The 22198-nt window shown below is 48.3% G+C and overlaps 1 protein-coding gene across 4 annotated transcripts in view; it reads left to right on the top strand.

The window, feature by feature from the left end:
- The window catches only part of Bicral (BICRA like chromatin remodeling complex associated protein), a 64267-nt gene that overhangs the window by 37302 nt on the left and 4767 nt on the right, over positions 1-22198 (top strand). For all 4 annotated transcript variants that reach the window (XR_013104712.1, XM_034521162.2, XM_076915310.1 and 1 more), the window contains exons 6-11: positions 10633-10738; positions 12334-12434; positions 14539-14597; positions 15724-15869; positions 16932-17026; positions 17614-17716. Coding sequence is in view for 3 of the 4 variants with exons in the window: in XM_034521162.2 (XP_034377053.1) it covers positions 10633-10738; positions 12334-12434; positions 14539-14597; positions 15724-15869; positions 16932-17026; positions 17614-17716 (610 nt within the window). In the remaining variant the exon portion in view is untranslated. The remainder of the gene's footprint in view (positions 1-10632; positions 10739-12333; positions 12435-14538; positions 14598-15723; positions 15870-16931; positions 17027-17613; positions 17717-22198) is intronic.

Here is a 22198-nt window from a genome sequence, read left to right as displayed (position 1 = left end):
GGTCACCTGCAATTAGTTACATACGGTCCTGAGCCCTGAGCTAGGAACCAAACCCTACTCATGGAAAACAGCAGTAAGCCCTCTCCTGAGCCTGTCTCTCTGGCCTCCAGCCGTGCTTGGCTACATCAGGACTCCTTGTTTTAAGACAGGGTCTCACACAGTAGCCTAGGCTGGCCTAAAACTTCCTGTGTAGTTCAAGCTGGCCTTGGATTTGAGCAGTCTTCTAGTTTCTGCCTCCTAAGTGCAGAGGCCACTGTACCAGTTTGTGTGCGCACGTGTGTGTGTGTGTGTGTGTGTGTGTGTGTGTGTGTGTGTGTGTGTGTAGGCTGTGCCCCCACCCCTCTCCCCAGTCAATCTTTGTCCTCATGTTTTGTGAAAAGTACAAAGCTGTTACTTTTAGCTGTTACTTTTAGTTTTCAGGGCTATCAGATGTTGAGTCCTCGAGACTGTGTGATTGGTCTCTGCAGTGGTGCTGTTAACTCTGAACACTGGCTGGCTGCCAGATCTCCACTCTGTGCTTTCATCTTCTGGGGGCGGGGAGGATCGTCAGGAGTCAAAACTAGCCTTGGCTACATAGTGAACTCAAGGCTACCCTGGGCTACCTAAGACCCTGTTTTTCACAATAGAGAGGTACTTGAGATTCTATAGACACACAAATTTCTCTCAGACTGGCTGCACTGGTCTAACTTTCCAGTGGTTGTTCCTGGCTGTCACTACAGTACCCCCAGGTGAGGACTTTTCCAGAGCTGTTGTGCACTGATCCTGTATTCTGGGTGGCTTTCCTTCCCGTCTGGTATCATTTAGATCTACAGGTCCTTGTGTCACACTGTATTCCAGCACACAGAAGGCTGAGAGAGGATTGTCACAAGTTCAAGGCAGCCTGGGCCAAGGGGAACAGACTCTTGACTCAAACATAAGCTGTACGACATAAAAATACAGAGCGGTGCCCAAATAGTCAAGAGCTCACAGCCAGTCTGCCTCTCCCGTCTCCCTGAGGCCTCGTTCTTGCTAGGCCTTTAGGTTCCCTGTGACATAGTACAGTACAGTTCTGTGCTTAGTTAGGTGACATGGCTGACAGGCTGTTCCCTGCATCACGCTGTGGACGCTGCACTCCATTATGTAACTTGAGATCGTATCTGTTGATCTGCTTTGCTTTTATTACAATTGATTTTCTATTTTCACCTATAGCGTGACCATTTCCCCTCCCCCTCCCTCAAGTGAGAGGAGCACTTGCTGACTCCCTAGTTTCTTGTACATGAAGCTAACAAGAAGCCTGTCCTGGAAGCTTCACAATAATTTTTTGTGACTTTTTATACAAGATGAGGGAAGTGGGTCATTGATCTTACCTCCAGGGTATTCCTGCTGTCAGTTTTCAGGAATTCTGTTCTGGAGTGAAGGGGTGCGGGCATAGCTTGGGAGGTGGCATGCACTACAAGAGCAATAGGTATGTCACCTGCCATTTATATCCATGGCACCAAGAGTGACTCTACCTTAGAACTGCTATGTAGCTTTTCTATAGAAATTCTTGACTGCTGTAATGAACAAAAACATTATTGGAAGTGTGTACTATTTATGTTTGTAGTTTTAATTTAGCGACTATTTTTTTAAAGATTACTTTTAATTTGTTCATGTATGTGTTTGTATGGGGTGTGTACATGTGAGCACAGGTGCCAGAGGTAGCTAGCGATGTCAGTCCCTGGAGCTGGAGTTGCAGGCAGTTGTGACCCAACTGAGTTGGGCCCTGGGAACTGAACTCTGACCCTCGGCAAGAGCATAAGTGCTGAGACTACTGTGCCATGTCTGCCAGTGTCATAACCCAGCGTTTTAATAATGTAGACGGGCAGTGTTATGGGCCCGGGAGAGCTCAGCAGTTACACAGTGGGGGAGCAAGCCTGGAACCTGAATTGACCCTGAAACCCATGCAAAGGAGGAAGGAGGGGGAGGGCCATTCCACAAAGATGTCCTCTTACCTCCACACATGCAAACATACACGTGTACACTGGATACATGTACAGTTATACACATGCACACCTGCGCACAAGTGCACACACATAATAATGTTTTTAACTGTTAACATTTGAGAGGACTACGTTTCTTGGTGTTGCGTTGTGTGAGTAGTTCATTGCTTTGCTCCTGGCACTCAGAGACCAGGAAGTTTCCTCCCCTGCTCTCCAGCCACCACGTCCTTACAGGTGTGCTGCGTCTGACCCCACTCTATAATGCAGAGACTCAGAGCCACAGGAACCAGAAGGCGACAGAGAGCCTTCACCTGGTATCTGTCTCCCATAGCCTAGATTCTGCGTGTGTGTTACTTGTACTAAGGGTCCGTATGTGCCTGTCTGGTGTACACAAGAACACATTTTTCTCTGTTTCAAAGTCCGTCATAAACACTCTATTTGCCCGTAACTTCTTCAGTATCTCCTGAGAACAGGGGTTTCCTGACATTTCATGTTGTTGCTTCCCAACCAAGAGAGTTAATGCTGAGTCAAATAATGTCAGAGTTTCTTGAGTCAAGACATTAATGCACTTTGACACCAGTCCAGACAGTCTAGTCACATCTGGTCTGCTTGTGTCTCTTTGTGCTCATCCTACCTTTCTTCCTCTCGATGCTCCAGTTGTCCCGGGGGCGAGCCGCTGGAACCCTAGCACAGTCCCTCTGCCTTTGATAGTTACCTGCCGCTTCTCCCTGAGCGCTTCTCCCTGTTGGGGCTTGGTTGGAAACACCTTGTCTCAAACCGAGAAGCAGTCATCCTTCTTGGAGGCCTGTGAGCCAAAGCTGAGAAGCCCAGAGTAGCTCCAGTGTCACACTCTTCTGAATGGATCACAGTGGAGACACAGTGATGGGGCCGGGTGACTTTCTGAGAGCAAAAGCTGTGACAGGTCCAAAGCTTTCAGAGCTCCAAAAGACTTAGTACATCTAAAACTAAGCCAGGGGCCAGCATGCACCCGCATGGCCTTGGTGTGAGGATGCAGATGTGATCCACTTGAATTCTCGATCTTGTTCTCCAGCCCTGCCTTTCTCCGATCCCCTACCCTCTCCTGACTTAGTGTCTGCAGACGTCCAGCTACTCAGACTCACGTCCTTCTCCTGTACTTTTAATAAGTCACTAAACCCTATTTTTAAAAAAACAAACCATTTTTAAGGCAGGGTCCCTCACTGTGTAGCTCTGCTGGCCTCAAACTCAAATCTACCTCCCTCTTCTTCCCCAGTGCTAATGGGCACCACCACACCCAGCTTGAATTCTTCTGTGAAAATCCCTCAAACATTCTTTCCATGAATGATGGAGATATTGACAGTAACCCAGACAGTGCCGGAACCTGACCAGATTATTTTTAATCCTTTCTGGGACGCTGCACATAGGCAGCCCTGTGACAGTCCCACACCACAGTGGAGGAGGAGGCCCAGTGGTCACACAGGCCACCACATACTGACCTTCCCTCTTTCCTTTCCCATGGTCATACTCTGCAGGGAGCCCTCCTGGGCAAGCACGTGTTGGGTGAGGAAGCCAGGCCAGTCATCCTTGCCTGTGCCCTGTCAGCAGGTGACTTCTTGTAGCCGCCTGCGGCCACGAATCAACTGGGTTCGCCAGAAAGGGGGGCTGGGAATGAAAGGGGACGGAGGGCAAGACGAGATGAAGCCAAGACAAAGTTCTCTGATCAAGGCTCAAAGCTTTAATGCTCAGCTCTCAATTTAAAGGGGAAGGCCCAACCCACAACCCCTCCTGGTTTCAGCTGGAGATGTCTCAAGGCAAGCCCAGGGGCAGTTCTGCTTCTGTGTTCTGTGCAGCCAAGGTGGGTAACTCCACCTAGATCCTATCACTTGGTCTGTTGTGGTAAGCCAGGTCTCTCAGGCCTGCTCAAGGCTGGGGGAAGGGCACAACTTGTGGCTAAGCCTGTCTTCAGTTCTCTTGTCTGGAAAAGGAGGAACTTAGCTACACAGTAGAGGCATCTGGGGAACATTCTAAAAACTGTGAGTGCCTGCATAAATTCTGATTTATGCTCCAGCCTGGAGCCAGGACCTTAGGCACCAGCATTTTCCAGAAGCTCCCAGTGATGCCAGAGTCCAGCTTGGGGTGGAGGGCGCAGGCCCAGTCAGCTCCCACAGCCCTAATGTCAGTCACCTCATTAGAGATGCGTTCCTTGTCAGGGTGATTGGTGTGACTTCAGCCTTTCCCTCAAAGCTCAATTCTAGAACACTAAGCCTCCTAAAGCATCTGCCTGGTGACCTGAACCAGGCCTTCTGGGGCTCCCCACTCCTAGGACGAAGCACACATCGCCAGTCTGCATTGAGGTCTCTGGTCCCCTATGGTCTTCTGAGTAGGCCGGACACATGGTGAACCTACACTCGGGACCAACCTGACCCTTTCCATGCTGCTTCAGGGTCTCTCCTCCCTGTGGCTCCCACTTCCCCTATCTCTTTACCTGATCTTCTTTTCATTTGTACTGACTGCTAAGCACGTGACCCCAGTCTGTCAGCACTGAATACTACACATGTCAGGCCCTAGAACATAAAGCCCTGTTTCAGGATCAGTGAGAAGCCAGCTCACATACACTGTATTCCAAATGGGCATGTGTTAGGATTGGGCAAACAAGATGAGACAACACAAGAAGGCAGTGCTGACTGACCTGGGACCATCCACTGTTTATTTTGTGAGAGTGTGTGACCGCACATGCCACAGCGAGAGGCGAGAGTGTGCAGATTAGAGATGGCCACTTTCAGAAGCTGGTTCTCTTCTTTCCCCACCCCTGGGGCCCCAGGGACCACACTCAGGTATCAGGCTTGATGGCAGGAACCTTTACCTGCTGATTCTTTTTGCTGGCTGCTGATCTGTGACCTTCTAGAGGGAAGACAAGGCCAACAAGATAGAAGGCATGGGTGGCAAATGTTCCAGAAAGGAGAAATCACAAATGAAAGCCTGGGAGAGGGATGACATGTGCCTCAAGGGAAGGAAAGCAAGTCTGGGTGATTCGAGGAAGATGCTGGGTGGGAAAGGTGCATCATGCGTATTCTATGGGTCTTGGATGACAGGAGCCGAGGTATGCCAGGTGTGAGCCTGCAATCCCAGCACTAGGGAGGCAGATGCAGGCAGATGTTGGTTGAGTTTGAGGCCAGCCTGACATACATAGGACAACCAGGGTTACATAGTGAGAACCTCAAAACAAAGCAGAACAACCAGTGTCATAGGCCAGGCGTGGACTCACACCTGTATGCGGTCCCTGCTCTTGGGAGTTAGCAGGTAGAGAACAGATCAGGAGTTCAAAGTTACCCTCGGCTACAAAGCAGATCTAAAGCCACCATGGGCTTTGTGGGGGGTGGGGGGGAGCCAGCATGTTAACTTGGATGTGAAATGAAATAGTGAAGACTCATGCTGGCTTTACAGTGGTGGACATGGGGGGAAGTACATGGGATCAAAACAGTGAAGGTCGAGCTGGCTCGTGGTTGGCTGCCATGGTTGAGGAGTGAGGATGACACAGGATGAGGACAGTGGCATTCAGGTTCACTGAGGTGGAGAAAAGCAGAGCCTCTTTACTTCTAAAGGAAGTTCCTGAGTTCCAGGTGTGTGCATCGAGTCTGAGGAAGACAAAGGACAGCTGGTGTTAAACAGCCATAAAGTGTGAGGTCCTGTGGCCGCAAAGGGATTGACTGAGCAGTGTGTAAACTGTAATTGAGGCCATCAGAATGACAGAGACAGAACAGGGAGCACACATATGCAGGAAGAGAGCTAGGTGAGAGCCAGGGCATATCAGCACAGGATGGCCAGAAGGGCAGGGGTAAGCTTAGCCTAGCCTAAGGACCTAGACACAAGGTACATGCTAGAGGGCGCTGAGAGCCTGCGGTGGAGTTAGCAACCAGAACCTGTTGAGTGCAGAATCACATTGCAGTAGACTAAGAGACGGGGTGGTAGTTGATGCCTGTGACCCCAGCACTTGGGAGACTGAGGCCGGCCTAGGCTATACAGTGAGGCCCTCTCTCAGAAAAACAGAAGGGCTGGAGAGATGGCTCAGTGGCTAAGAGTACTTGCTGTGCAGAAATGAGGGCTGGAGTCTGGGATCTCAGTGCCCAAGTAAGGAGCCTAGAGTCCAGCACATGCTGTGACATCAAGGGGTGGACACTAGAGGATTGCTTCCCTGCAGCCTAGAAAACTCCAGCCTTGAAGCAATGGGCAGAGGGTGATAGAAAGGACACCTCGTGCCCTCTTCTGGCCTCTGAGTCTGTGTATAGACATGCATATCCTGTGTACACACCATGCATCTGTTAACACATGTATATACCACACAGACACACACATATATATACAGTATCAGTAAATGATTTTGTGGGGGTTTTGTTTGTTTTTGTTTTCTCCAGGCAGTGTTTCTCTGCGTAGCCCTGGCTGTCCTGAAACTCACTCTGTAGACCAGGCTGGCCTCAACCTCAGAGATCCACCTGCCTCTGCCTCCCCAAGTGCTGGGTACCACTACCACCCAGCATAGGTAAACAGTTTTTAAAGGGAGAACCAGGCTGGAGAGATGGCTCAGTAGTTAAGAGCAGTACCGCCCTTGCAGAGGACCTGAGTTTGGCTTCCAGCAGCCATGAGGGTCAGCTCACAACCACCTCTAACCCTTACTGCAGGGCCATCTGACATCTCTGGCTTACACAGACACTGCACTTACATGCAAGATACACATACACATAATTTAAAATAAAATACAACTCTTAAATAAATAAATAAATAAATGGGAAAAACACACACGCATGCACACGTACATACACAGGAAGGAAGTGGCGTTAGTGGGAGGTGTGGTCAGACAACTTAGAGAGCAACAGAGGCCCCTGACAGGGTGGGAGCTGTGAAGATGAACAGTCAGGGCCCCTGACAGGGTGGGAGCTGTGAAGATGAACAGTCAGGGAAACTTTTGTTTGCTTTTTAAAAGCAGCACCTGTCTTACTCTTAGCCCAAGCTATACTACAAACCCTCTTGCCTCTATTTCATTGGGGTGGAGGATCTCTTGTATCCCAGGCTAGCCCTGAGCTGGCTGTGTAGCTAATGACCTTGAGCTTGTGACCCTCCTGCTCCTCCCTACCAAGGGCTGAAGTCAGTGTGCCGCTTCCTGGGGTTTGTGCATTGCTGGAGTCACATTGCCTGTGAGGCAGGCGCTCTGGTTAACTCATCTGTATCACTAGGCCTTCACCAGTTTTTGTCTTGGTCAGTGTTCTACTGCTGTGAAGAGACACCATGACCACAGCAACTCTTATAAGAAAGCACTGGACTGGGACTGTGGTTCAGTCCATTATCATCATGGCGGGAAGCATGGCAGCATGCAGGCAGGCCTGGTGCTGGAGAGTTCTACATCTGCATCCACAGGCAGCTGGAAGAGAAAGAAACTCTGGGCTTGGAATGGGCTTTTTGAAACCTCAAAGCCTACCTCCAGTGACACATCTCCAACAAGGCCCTATCTGATAGGTTATTTCTCCACCTGTGAAATGGGCCAGTTCAAGCCAGGTTAAATGTCTATTAAATGCAGGTTTGTTGGGAAGATGACCCCAAAGACCAAGCCAGGGAAAGGGATGGGGAGAAAAAAAAAAGGAAAACCGTGCACACAGAGAGAGCTGAGAAGGATAGAAGGAGTGAGGAGACTAAGATGTCTGCACTCTATAGGGGAGAGCCTCTGGGGGAGGGAAAACCCAGTCCTGGGACAGCCTGGAGGCCCGGTCTGCTTTGATGTGTAGAATACGCACCTCTCTCCCTTGTCCCTGGTGACCACTGTCAGTGGGCCTATGGGGGCATTCTCTTTCAGACCACCACAGTTTGTAAATGAATCAGATCTGGAACTAACCCCACTTGATCAGGGTGAATGTGTCAGTCACTTCTCTGTGGCTGTGATAAATACTGTGACCAGGAAAACTGATAGAAGGGAGAGTCTGTAGACATACAGGTCTACACTGTGGCCAGGGTGTGACAGTGACCGAATGCATGGCAGGAGAAGCAGAGAGACCACACACATCCTCAACCAAAAGCATGAAGCCGAGTGAACACATTCAGAAAAGAGGTCGTGAGCTTGAGAAAGAACAAGGAGGTACATGGACAGGACAGAGGAGAAGGAAGAGAGAAAAAGATGTAATTATATATTAATCTTAAGAAAAAAATATTTAAAAGAAAGACAGACAGACAGACCAGAAATGAGTGAGCCTGAATTCCTGCATTCTTGCAGCAGTTTCCAGCCTGAGGAGACTTGGGATTGTTTGCAGTATGGCTGGCTCATACTTGTTATTTTTATAAAAAGAAAAAATACGGGGCCCAGAGGTGGTGGCACCTGCCTCTCATCCTAGTGCTTGGACAGGCAGAGGCCAGAGGCAGGGAAATCTCTGAGTTCAAGGCCAGCCCAGTCTACAAGTAAGTTCCAGGACAGCCAGAGCTGCATAGTAAACCTTAGAAAACTGAAAACAAATAAAAGCAAGAAACCAATAAATAATCAAAATAAATCTGTAGTGTAGGGGCCGGACCAGGTTCCCCAGTAGAGCGATTCCTGGCAGCATGGCCCTGCCACACCATCCCTTCTCTGCCCACAGTGTCACAAACAGTCAAAGCAAGTGTGCTTGTCTGTCCCACTGTGGTGGTTAAGAGGTTAAAAGGGTGGGAATAGAGCCCAGTGGCAGAGAGAGCACTCGCCCAGCAGGGGGAAGCCCTGGGCTCCAGTCACTGTACCCCAAAGAAAGGCAGCTGGGCCTGGTGGCACACACCTATGATCCCCACTACTTATAACTTGAGGCAAAGGATGGAAAGTTCTAGAGCCTGCCTGGCCTATGTGGCCCATCAGAGGCAGTGGAATAATTTAGTGAGACCTATGGTTCAAGTGCAACACTTGCCTAGCAACGGTCAGGGCCTTGGGCTCAGACCTACTGAGCAGGGGAGGAAAGGAAGGATGGACAGACAGAGGACACACAGTTATAACGTTGGACTCATTTTTGTTTTATTTACAGTTCTTAATTTTTTGCCATCTGAAGTTAACTTAGGACAAAGTAGAGATTCGGCCGGGCAGTGGTGGCGCACGCCTTTAATCCCAGCAGCCAGGGCTACACAGAGTTTTCCTGTCTGGAAAAACAAAACAAACAAACAAACAAACAAACCGTACACTCCACACAGAAGAGAAAGTGTGTGTTGACAGGCATTTGGTCAGACCTGGTGTTTGGACTGTGTACAGACCCCACCTAGGAACCGATAATAAGAGTCATGTGCTGCACTCAGAAGGCAGGCGCTGATCTCTGTTAGTTGGAGGCCAGCCTGGGCTACAGAGGGAGTTCCAGGATAGCCAGGGCTACACAAACCACAAAAAGAGAAAGAAACGGGAGGGAGGGAGGGCGCGGGTGCGCAAATTAAAAAGGAAAAGATGGTTGAAGCAGCACTGGTCCAGTGTAGACTGAGCTAAAGCTCTGTGTCTTCCACAGTAGCTGTGAGAGGACAGTGTCATCAGGATTCTTGAAATGGGTTGATATGTTGATTCAGTTCTTTAATATACTTCGAAGTGATAGCACATGCATTTAATCCAAGATATCCAGGAAGAAGCAGGCAGATCTCTGTGAATCCAAGCCAGCCTGGTCTACATAGTGAGTGCCAGACAAGGGCTATCTATTGAAACCCTGAGAGAGGGGTTGGGGGAGAGGGAGAGAGGGAGGAAAATTCCATGAGCTTACAAATTTTTAATTTTTTTTGTTGGTCTGGAGAGATGGCTCAGTGGTTAAGAGCACTGACTGCTCTTCCAAAGGTCCTGAGTTCAGTTTCCAGCAACCATATCATGGCTCACAACCATCTGTAATGGGATCTGAAACCCTCTTCTGGTGTGTCTGAAGACAGATACAGTGTTCTCAAATACATAAAATACATCTTTAAAAAAAATTTTTTTGTTTGTTTGTTTGTTTGTTTGTATGTTTTCTTTTTCCAAGACAGGGTTTCTCTATGTAGACCTGGCTGTCCTGGAACTCACTCTGTAGACCAGGCTGGCCTCGAACTCAGAAATCCACCTGCCTCTGCCTCCCAAGTGCTGGGATTAAGGGCGTGCGCCACCACCGCCCGGCTGTTTGTATTATTTTTGACACAGGTGTTTCTATGTAGCTCTGTCTGTCCTAAAACTCACAGAGATCTGCTCCTCTTACCCTGATTAGAGGCATTCCACACTTCGAATGGTTTGTTTGGCATTTTAAAATAATCTATTAGGGCTGGGAAGATGGGTCAACAATTAACAAAAGGCATGTTGCAAATGACCCAGCTTCAGTTCATAACACCTGTATGTGGTCACAACCATCCATAACTCCAGTTCCAAAGGATCTGTTGTCTTCTTTTGGCCTCTTTAGTCACCAAGTACACATGTCCTACACAGTACATACACATAGGCAAATCACTCATACACGTTCAATAAATCTAAAAAAAAAAAAGTAATCTATTAAGACTTAAAACAATAATCCCAGCACTTGGGAGGCAGAGGCAGGCGGATTTCTGAGTTCGAGGCCAGCCTGGTCTACAACAGAGTGAGTTCCAGGACAGCCAGGGCTACACAGAGAAACCCTGTCTCAAAAAAAAAACCAAAAAAAAAAAAAAAAAAAAAAAAAGACTTAAATCAAGAAAATAACATTCTTCTTCATTCTTTGTTCTACAGGCCCAGAAAAAGTGTTTGAACCAGACCTCCCCCATTCCCACGTCCAAGCCCACAGAAGGCCTGAGGCAATCACAGATCCCTGGGCTCCTGAGCACAGCACTGCCAGGTTTGTGACCAGCCCCATGTTGTGTGTGTGTGTGTGTGTGTGTGTGTGTGTGTGTGTGTGTGTGTGTGTGTATGCGCGTGCGTGCGCTCCTGTGCATCCCCTCCTGAAGGTGTGTTTTGGAGTTCTGAAGTGCTAACAGACTGCAGGCTTATTGTGGGGCTTTTGGGGTCCCACTTGAGGCTTACTAATAATACAGACACAGAGACACTGTGCAGTATAAGGCTGTGGGCCTGTCTGCTGGGGCAGTCTCTCAGCCAGCCTCTTTTTTTGTTTGTTTTTTGTTTTGTTTTTTGTTTGTTTTGTTTTGTTTGTTTTCCGAGACAGGGTTTCTCTGTGTAGCCCTGGCTGTCCTGGAACTCACTCTGTAGACCAGGCTGGCCTTGAACTCAGAAATCCACCTGCCTCTGCCTCCCTCCCAAGTGCTGGGATCAAGGCGTGCGCCACCACCGCCCGACTCTCAGCCTGCCTCTGTTATATTATTATTATAATTTAACCCGATTTATTGTTCTCCCACCTGGCCTACCTCACCGCCTCATCCCATTCTGCTTCTGTCCAGCTGCTTCTCTAACTCCTTGGTCAACCCAGTCCCTCCACCTCAGCCTCAGCCTTCAGTTCTTTATTCTACAAAAGCCACATTCCTTTTTTTTTTTTTTTTTTTTTTTTTGGTTTTTCGAGACAGGGTTTCTCTGTGTAGCCCTGGCTGTCCTGGAACTCACTTTGTAGACCAGGCTGGCCTCAAACTCAGAAATCCACCTGCCTCTGCCTCCCAAGTGCTGGGATTAAAGGCGTGTGCCACTAATCCTGGCAAAAGCCACATTCCTTAACTGTCCAGTCTGAACCAGTCAGCAGCAGGACACCAACCCTCTTCCGGTGCTCTTTGCCTTGAGGACTATGTGACCTTTACCCTCGCTGCTTGCTCTAATCTCAGAGAAGCAGATGAGGAAGAACAATTCTCTACATACAGAAAACAGTTAATGAGCCTTAGAAATGACAATACCAAGTGTCCTGCCAGCGGTTGACTGCCTGCCCAGCCATTAGCAATTAAAATCCTGGGACACACCTCCATTGCCGCTTATACAGTGGGGTGGGGGAGTGGTGTAGGCTACCCACACACTGGCAGACATGTATCTCTCAGACCACAGACAGCTGAAAACTATCGGTAGCTCTTGTAGTTCTACTTATTACCACGTACTGAGTTGGTCGTATTTATTACCAAACCAGAATTTAATAGTGCCTACCTCCGCCTCCACAGCTACTCGATTAGTATCTCCTGCTCCCTTACTCCCAACAGGTATTCATCAAGAAATTCTTTCAGACTGGGCATGGTGGTCCAATCCTTTTATCTCTGCATGCTGGAGGCAGGAGCAGGACAGGTCTCTGTAAATTCAAACTCAGCCTGGTCTACTCAGCAAGTTCCAGGCCAAACAGGGTACATAGTGAGACCTTGTATCAAAAAAAAAAAAAAAAAAAAAAAAAAAAAAAAAAGATGGAGGGAGGGAGGGAAAAGAAAGGAAAGAAGAAGAGAAAGAACTTTTCAGAACATATATCCTCGTGCTGGACCTGACTTCTGTCTCCTTCAACACCCATTCTAACAGGACAGGATTCTGGAAGCAAAATTCTGCCAGCGCCCTTGGGGACCACACAGCCGCAGCAGGAAAACTCCGTGGGGTCATCCCCGAGCCAGACAGCTGTGCAGGTAGGAAACAGTTTGCAGTTGCCTTTTATGACCTCTAACCAAAGTGTGCAGTCTCAGGAGGCTTCGTGCTTGGTATCTTACCCTGTGCTCCACGTGCGTGCCACAGCGTGGATGCTTCAGACCTTCCCGGGGGCCAGGCCTGGTCACATCAGGATTTCTAGGATGTATCTTTCTCAACTGTTCCTGGCATATTTCTGGTGCCTCATGAACCCATCATAGATTAAGGTTTGATTTTATAATTTAGCTAATGCAAATAACATTACAGTGAGCCCAGGCATGTCAGTGACTCTCTTCTACGATAACTTCTGATAATGACTTAATATGTAGATAGATAGATAGATAGATAGATAGATGGATGATAGATGGGTGGGTGGGTGGATGGCTTATGAGTTGTCAAGCTGTAGCAACTTGACACAGCTTAGAGTCATCTGAGATGGAAGCCTTGATTGAGGAATTGCCTAGAGATGAAATTGGCCTGTCTGTCTGTGAGAGTGGGTGTGTCTGAGAGTGGGCGTATCTGTGAGAGAGCCTCTTGGTTATTATATTTGATAGAGGGTCCACCCCACTATGAGTGGCACCATTTTCTGGGCAGGTAAACCTGGGCTGTTTAAGAATACTAAATCTGAGCCTGTGATTGAGTGAGCCAAAGAACAAGCTAACAAGCAGTGTCTCATCACGGCTCTGCTAGTTTCTGCCCTGACTCCCTTCAGTGTTGCTCTGTGACCTGAGAGTGTGAGCCAGAGAAGTCCTTTCCTCCCCAAACTTGCCTTTGATCAGAGGTCTTACCACAGCGAAAGGAAACAAGAACAGGCCTATAGCTCAGTTTACGGTAAAGTGGTCTCCTAGGGTCTGTACACCCTTAGGATTGATCCCCCAAGTGCCCAAGTGCTGGAGAGAGAGAGAGAGAGACAGAGAGAGAGAGAGAGAGAGAGAGAGAGAGAGAGAGAGAGAGAGAGAGAGAGAGAGAACCAGTAGCCAACATGTGATAGCCACTTAAAACACTGCACTCTTAGGGCTGAAGATTATAGACCTTTGCTTGTTCGCCAAACAAAGTACTGGACAAAAGCAGCTTAAGGAAGGATGGATTTAGTTTGGCTCACTGTTGGAGTGTGCAGTCTCTGGCAGGGAAGCCATGAGAGCAGCAGTGGGAAGCAGCTGGCAGAGTTGTGTCTGCAGTCAGGAAACAAAATGGCTGTGCTCACTTGCTCCCTCCACTTCCTCCGCGCTCAGTCCATGGGACGGTGCCACCTGCAGTCAGGAGGGCCTCCACTCACTTGCTCATAGATCAGTCCAGAGCTTCCTTTCCTAAGAGGTTTTAGATCCTCTCAAGTTAACAATCCTGTAAGCTTCACAGGGTGTGACTCAGTAGTTAGCCTTTGCCTGACTAGCACCAAGTCCCAGGGTTCAATCCCCAACACTCCACAAAGGAAAATCAGAACAGTCACTGTGTCAGAGTGGTTTCTGTCCCACAAATTGTGACCAACCTGATTTACACAATGAGTCCCAGGAAGCCAGGGGTCCATAGCAAGTCAGGCAAGACTGACTCAAAAACAAACAGGTATGCCTGTTCATAATGCTGGTGGAGGTTTGGGTTTTTGTTTTTGTTTTTGTTTTCGTGAATGCATGAATGAGGGTATTTCTGTAGCTGTTTGAGCCAACTTTGTACTGTATAAAATTGCAAGGAAGGCATATCAAACTACTAGCCTTTGAAAGTTAGGAGAACCATTTTATGTTTAGCTTTCTAAGACCTTAGTTTCTTTCCCTAAATTGTTAATTAGTAGCTTAATGAAAGTGGCTACCTGGGCAGTGGTGGTGCACACCTTTAATCCCCGCACTGGGGAGGCAGAAGCAGGCGGATCTCCAAGTTTGAGCCAGCCAGGGCTACACAGAAAAACCTTGTCTTTGAAAACAAAAACTAAAGTTGCTATCCAGCCTTCTGTAGACATAGCTCTGGTTACAAGGAAGTTGGCTGTGCTTGCTGTTGTCTGTCTTTAGCAGGACACATTTTAAAGTCTCTGTCACAGACAATGGGAGTCACCTGGAGCACAGTAACCCTTATCTATGAGTATATTTTGTGATTTTTTTTCCTGTGTTTTATCCTTAGGTGGACAGTCATTCAGGACAGAAAAGGCCTGCTGCCAAACAGCTGACTAAAGGAGCTTTGTAAGTTAGGTTTCCATTCTTTTTTTCTCAGAGCAACTCAGGGCCCCTTGTATTCACCAAACCACACACCTCAGTTACAACTGTAGAGTTTCTTAGCCTTTTTTAAAATGTACTTTGAATGACAGGCCAACCAGGGCTACAATTTTTTATTTTTTTTAATGGAATTTGAATGCTGGGGCGATGTTTGAAAAGTTCAGACTGGAGTTCAATCTCTGACCCATGTAAAACAAGCCATACACACAGCAGCCAGCTCTTCTAAGCCCAGACTGGAAGCAAACACAGGTGGATCCCTAGGAATCTCTGGCTGGCTAGCCTGGCCTACTCAGCCAGTACTAGGCGACTGAGAACTTGCTGAGAACCTGTCTCAAAAACAAACAAACAAACTAAAACCAAATATGGTTGGGCCCCATGAGATGGCCCAGCAAGTGAAAGGTGCTGGCCACCAAGTCTGATGGCCACCAAGTCTGATGGCCAGAGATGGCTCAGCCAGACTCTGTAGCCCACAGGGTGGAACGAGAGAACTGACTCCTGCAGATTGTTCTCTGACCTCCATGTGCACGCACACGCGCACACACGCGCACGCACACGCACACGCACATGCACGCATGCGCTGCGGTGCTTGTGCATGCACACGCGCGCGCGCGCGCGCACACACACACACACACACACACACACGCGCGCGTGCACACACGTGCACATGCACGCATGCGCTGTGGTGCTTATGTGTTCTCACACAAGAAAAGACACGGGGTATTGGTTTACTTTGAAAACTTTCCTACAGTTTGCTTTCATCAAATCCTGTAAATAGATCAGATTATAGTACGCTGTTTTTTGTTCTGGAAGAGAATGCCTCATCTCTAGAGGCAAAAAGACTCAGGAGAAGCCATTTGTATGTTGATTAGTGGTATTGGCATGAGTGTTGCTAGCCAGTGGTCAGCAGGATCTCTCTGAACACCCACACATACACCTGGTGGAAAAACTACATTGTTTGAGGTCAGGGTCATAGCCCAACAATATACTAAATAAAAGGTGGGAAATGCTATCCATCATTCTGTAGAAATGGCATTGTTAACAACATCTGGATTAATTGTGGCCTAGCCGAGCACTCACTGGTTCCCTTTTAAAGTATCCTTCAGCAGTTACAGAGGGACCAAGCCCACGCTGTGACGCCCGACAAAAGCCAGTTCCGATCACTAAATGACACAGCACAGAGGCTGCTCTCCTACCACGTGTGCCAGGGCTCCATGCCCACGGAGGAAGACCTGAGGAAAGGTGAGCAATCACAGCCCGGGAGAGCGGTGCAGCCCAGGAGCGCGGTGCAGCACCCTGACTGGAAAACAAGTAGCCGGTCCCCATCACAGACACAACTTGTTTTCTCTCACTCAGTAGCGCAGCCCCTGAGTAAGGTGTGACTTGTTCTTAAGATTCCATGAACGGCCTCTCCAAATGCAGTTCCTTGCTGGCACAGGGGCAGCAGTGGCTGGGAGGCACAGTTGAGGCTGCTGACTGTAGGTCGTATGACTTGGTACCAGGAACTTTGCAGTGCAAATGACTTCCTCTGTAGCTATCCCACGAGTTAGTTCCTTGAGGTCCCCAAACAAGTCTAAGACATTGACTGAATGTCTTAGGACATCAGTTTCAGAAAACTGAGGAGAAGGTTAGGAACCACAGAGAACCACACCCACCCGATGTCTGTCCCTGTTTTCTGTCTGTAAGTCCAATAGTAGGGATTGGTGCTACCCTGCATTCCCTCCTACCTGCCAAGCTACTCGTGATGTCATCTTTCTCCACTGCCATGGTTTTGATGCTCCCAGGACCTCTGATCTCCCCACACACTGGGAGGGTTGGTGAGTGGCTTTCAGAGTCAACAGCAAATGTATTTGGAGATTCTAGGAAGAGTGGAGGGGGAAACGTGACATTTCTTGAGAGGTCATGACCTGCCAGGTGTCACGGACTGGTTTGTGTGTTCCCAGCCCAGACAGCCTTTACTGTTTCAGCTCTTCCCGTCACCTGCTTCTGTGAAGGGACAGAGGCTTCAGGAACTAGCCCATCAGCCAGAGGGTATAGAGTCCATTGCTCTTTCTTCCTGGCCCAGCTGTAGCAGCTGTCAATAGTATGCTGTCGGCTTTCTGGGCTGTTAGAGTGAGTTCCGTTACCACACGTAATGCAGGAGCCCAGGTATCTGCAGGACTTTAAGCAGAGAAGGCTGCTCTAAGAGAGAAGCTTGCTGCAGGTCAGCTGTTGGGATGAGCCCGTGTCAATCCCAAAACAGAGGACCTCAGTCTGTGGATGATTCTCTCTTACTGTTTTCTCCCTGTATTTTTTTTTTTAAAGTGGACAATGAATTTGAAGAAGTTGCCACTCAGCTCCTCAAAAGGACCCAAGCTATGCTGAACAAATACAGATTCCTGCTCCTAGAAGATGCCATGGTAAAAGTGTGCTTCCCAGCATGGCTCAAGGACTTCTCACCTGGGGCATAGTTCATAAGCAGAAATGTTTAAGGTTGGAGGAAAACTTCACACTTCGCCATTGCCGGGAGGGACAGCAGCAGTGTCATTTATGGCCATTTCTGATACAGAATTTCTGAGCCATTACAAGAGACTTACCTCTCCAGACATGTTTAATTTAATCCCAGCCCTCAGGAGGCAGAGGCAGGTGGATCTCTGGGAATCCAGGGCTAACCTGGTTTACATAGTGAGTTTGAGGGTAGCTAAGATTACATAGTGAGACGCTGCCTCTAAAAATGAGATCTATTGTTTGAGAAGGGGTGACCTACAGCTGGCCGTGGCTGCTGAGGCAGGGTGATGGTTACAAGTTGAAGGCCAGCCTAGGCTACATGAGTCTGTGTAGACAACAGCAAGTGTAATAGCATCCTGTATGTGCAGCACCCGTGTAGCCGAGAGCTGGAGAGTATCTAGACACCACGCTCTCACCCCTGCTCCATTCAGTACCCAGACGCAGAGGCTCGAACCACTCAATCAAAGCTTCTGAAGTGACTGGCCTCTCTCCTTTTCAGAGGATCAACCCTTCTGCAGAGGTGGTGATGATTGACAGGATGTTCAACCAGGAGGAAAGGGCTTCGCTGTCACGGGACAAGCGTCTGGCGCTCGTAGACCCCGGTAAGAATCATCAGGGCACAGGAAGGGGACACGTAGGCTGTGACAGTTGCCCAGCAGAGTGGCTTCTGGAAGTTGTGTGAACCATCCTTTGATGAGTCCAGAAAACAGAGCATGAATTCTGGGAAGGAAAAACTAACATAGTTGAAGGGGTATGTGACTATACCAAGAACGATTCTGGTCTGCAAAATCCAAACTGGAATTTTACACTCAGTTAAAGGCCTGGCTTTCCCCATTAAACTTCAAACCCTGTCTTTCTAGTCTTTGAGAACTAAAGTAAGCCAGAGGCTCCCCAGTCTGTAAGGAGAAGCCCTTGCTGTTTGTAGGTCGCAGTTAGAAACTGTCAGTGAGGCATGAGCCCGATCATGAGCCACGGACTTATCACTCTCTCGTCCAGCTAGAGTCCTGCCTCCTGCATGCTTTTCCCCACCACAGCGTCTCGCTGTGGGGCCCTGGCCACCCTGGAGCTCTTTATGTAGACCAGGCTGGCCTTTAACTCACAAGGCCTGGCTCTGCCTCCCGAGTGCTGGGGTGAAAGGGGAGCACTCAGCTCCAAATCTGCCCTTTTAAACTATTTTAAATTATTTTTAATTTTGTTTAAGATATATTTATGATTGATTGATTGATTGATTTAATGTGTATACACTGTAGCTGTCTTCAGATACACCAGAAGAAGGCATCAGATCCCATTACAGATGGTTGTGAGCCACCATGTGGTTGCTGGGAATTGAACTCAGGACCTCTGGAAGAGCAGTCAGTGCTCTTAACCACTGAGCCTTTTTTTTTTTTTTTTTTTTTTTTTTTTGGTTTTTAGAGACAGGGTTTCTCTGTGTAGCCCTGGCTGTCCTGGAACTCACTCTGTAGAGTGTAGCCAGGCTGGCCTCAAACTCAGAAATCCACCTGCCTCTGCCTCCCAAGTGCTGGGATTAAAGGTGTGCAGCACCACCACCCGGCCAGCCCCTTCTATTTCTTAAGATTTTTTTTTTTTTAATTATGTGTGTGTAGCAGGTATGTGCATGTGCGTACAAGTTTGGGTGCCTTCAGGGACCAGAAAGGTGCTGGACCTTCTGGGGCTGGAGTTGGAGATAGCTGTGAGCCTCTGGAGACAGCAGCCGGGAGCCAAACTCAGGAACAGTGCACACTCTTACCTGCTAAGCCATCTCTTAGACCCTCAATTGTTAATCGTGTGCGTGTGTTGGGGATGGGGGATATGCACCTGAGTTCAGGTGTCTGTGGAGGCTGGAGGTCTTGGATTCCCTGGAAGAGGAGTCGCAGGCAGGTGTGAGCCACAGAAGATGGGTGCTGGGAAATGAACACAGTGTCACTAATATGCAGTCCTGGCTGACCTGCTCTCAGACTCCTAGAGACCGGAGGCTTGGGCAAGCAGGAGGACTGCAGATTGCAAGCCATGGGCTGTGAATAAAACCTGTCTCAAACAAAAAAATACTGAGAGAGGAGGGGACCAGAGGGGGTTGTAGTGGATCAGGCTAACTGTACAAGTACAGCAATACACAGTTAAGAAATGTTATAGCAAATCCCATGATTTTGAATGTTGTTAATCTCAAATGAATTAAAAATAAGAAAGTTTGGGGTTAGGTATTCGGCTTAGTGATAACACAGAAGGTGTTACCTTTAGTTCCCTGGACACATACATGGAAAAAAGATGGCATATGCTAGCTATTCAGGAGATTGACAAATGAGTCAAGGTTTTATATGACCCAGGCTGGCCCTGAACTGTCGGTCTTCCTGCCTGTATCTCCACCTGCTAGGATTACAGGCCCGCTGACCACCACACTTGGGTCAAAGCATTTTCTAAAAATAAAGCTAAAAGGCTCAATGTGGTGTCTAATGTTTTTAATCCCATCATTCAGGAAGCAGAGGCAGGGAGAATCTCTGAGTTTGAGGCCAGCCTGGTCTAAAAATCAAGTTTCAGAATCAGCGGGGGCTATACAGAGAAACCTTATCTCTTGAGGAGAAGGGGGATCAGGGGGATAAAGCAATAAAGTTTTCTTCTTCCTCCTCCTCCTCCTCCTCTTCCTCCTCCTTCTCCTTCTCCTCCTTTTTCTCCTCTTCCTCTTCTTCTTCTTCCTCTTCCTCCTCCTTCTCCTTCTTACTTTTTTTCTTTTTTCAAAAAAAATATATATTATTGTGCCTGGCAATGGTGGTAGACTTTAATTTCATTCAGCACTTGAGAAACAGAGGCAGGCAGATTTCCAAGTTTGAGGCCAGCCTGGTCTACAGAGTAGGTTCCAGGGCAGCCAGGGAAATGTGTAGAAACCCTATCTTGAAAAACCGATGTGTGTATGTTATTGTGAAGGTCTACGTGTGGTGTATAGTAGACACACACATGGCACAGCACCTGCGTGGAGGTCAGGGTAACTGCTGGGAGTCAGTCATAGCTCCCGCTGAAATCCATGGGCCGAATGTGGGTTGTGAGGTATGTACAGTCGATGTTTCCTCTCCCTGAGTAGCTGAGACTAGAAGCTAAATACATATAAATCACAAACACCATAGTCGTCCATGGAATGTTAGTCTCACCTGGATTTATTTATACCATCTATAAGAATGATTTTAGAAGTCACATGCTAGGTAGGATTTTACGTCCTGAATTGTTTAAGTTGCATCCTAGCATTTTTTAAAATTTAAGCAAGGTGTGGCTGAGAGAGAGAGGGTGTCAGTGTGCATGTGCGTGTCAGGGGACAGCTTGTGGGTCCTGGGGTTAGACTGCAGTCATCAGACTGAGTGGCAAGCTCCTTAAGTTGCTGGCTGTTTAAGATTGTGTGTGTGTGTATATATTTTATAGATTTACATATATACACATTATGTTTATAAAGATTATATATATGTGTGTATATATATATGTGTGTGTGTGTATATATATATATATATATATATATATATATATATATATATATTGTATATACATATGCGCATGCATAAGCCATGTGTATGGAGATGCCCTCAGAGACCAGAAGCTTTGGAGTCCTTGGAATGTCAGTCACATTCAGTTGTGTGTACACACAGATGCTGTGAGCTCAGGTCCTCTAGTAGAGCAGCAAGTACTTGTGGCCTTGGAGCCTGCTCTCCAGCTCCCAGAGTTTGTATCTTGCTGTGAACGGCACAGTAGTGTCTGAGTGCATTCGCTCCATACCTCTCCATCCCTCAGGGATGCATCTCCTGCAGCTGCACTGCTGTGTTCTCCATCCCTCAGGGATGCGTCTCCTGCAGCTGCACTGCTGTGTTCTCCATCCCTCAGGGATGCGTCTCCTGCAGCTGCACTGCTGTGTTCTCCATCCCTCAGGGATGCGTCTCCTGCAGCTGCACTGCTGTGTTCTCCATCCCTCAGGGATGCGTCTCCTGCAGCTGCACTGCTGTGTTCTCCATCCCTCAGGGATGCGTCTCCTGCAGCTGCACTGCTGTGTTCTCCATCCCTCAGGGATGCGTCTCCTGCAGCTGCACTGCTGTGTTCCTTTGCCTGTAGTCTCCTTCCTCCAACACCTTGTCTTCTCTTTTTATTTTGTTTGTTTGTTTTGAGGTTTTTTCGAGACAGGGTTTCTCCGTATAGTCCCGGCTTTCCTGGAACTCACTCTGTAGACCAGGCTGGCCTCGAACTCAGACAGAAATCCACCTGCCTCAGCCTCCGAGCGGGATTATAGAGTGAGCTTCCGCCCCCTGGCTTTAGCTTTTGTTAATTTTTTTAACTTTTATGTCGTCGTGCCTACATGTGTGTATGTGCGCCATGTACATGCCTGGTGTTCACAGAGCCCAGAAGAGGGCATTGGAGTTCCTTGAATTGGAATTACGTATGGTCATGAGCCACTGTGAGGATGCTGGGGACTACTACCCCAGCACCCTCTGCAAGGACGCCAGTGCTGTGGTCACGAGCCACTGTGGACGCTGGGGACTACTGCCCCAGCACCCTCTGCACGGACGCCAGTGCTCCTGACAGCTGGGTGCGCTCTTTGCCCCAGTATTTTTTCTTTTAGTTTGTGTTGTCAGTTTGGCTGTTTGTTAAGATAAAGTTTTACTCTGAAGCTCAGGCTAGGCCAGAATTCATGATATTGAACTCAATCAAGGTAATCCACCTACCTTGCCAGGAGCTAAACCCAGGAAATTACCTGCTGTTCTGCGAAACTTAGTCTCGGGTCCCAGAAACTTAACGTCTGGCATCTCCTTGGAGCCAGTGAGACAGTGGGATGGACTAAGGCTATAAGCACGTGGCAGTGGGATGGTCTGGGGCAATGAGGATTCAGTAGTGAGATAGCCCTGAGCAGTGACCCAAACTTCCCGGTTTGCTGTGTCTTTATAACCTGGCCCCAAACTTAAAAGTTTCAGAGCTTGATCAGAACCCAGACTTGGTCTCCATTCTTGTGTCTCTTGTCCCTTCATTCTTTCGCCCCCTTCCCTAGGGTCTCTTCGAATCCCTGCAGGCCGGGACACTGCCTCAGTGCTGGGGTTATAGGCAAGAGCCACCGTGCCTAACTG

This window comes from Arvicanthis niloticus, chromosome 17, assembly GCF_011762505.2.
Source record: "Arvicanthis niloticus isolate mArvNil1 chromosome 17, mArvNil1.pat.X, whole genome shotgun sequence".
Classification (NCBI taxonomy): domain Eukaryota; kingdom Metazoa; phylum Chordata; class Mammalia; order Rodentia; family Muridae; genus Arvicanthis; species Arvicanthis niloticus.
This window is presented reverse-complemented; position numbering and strand designations above follow the sequence as displayed.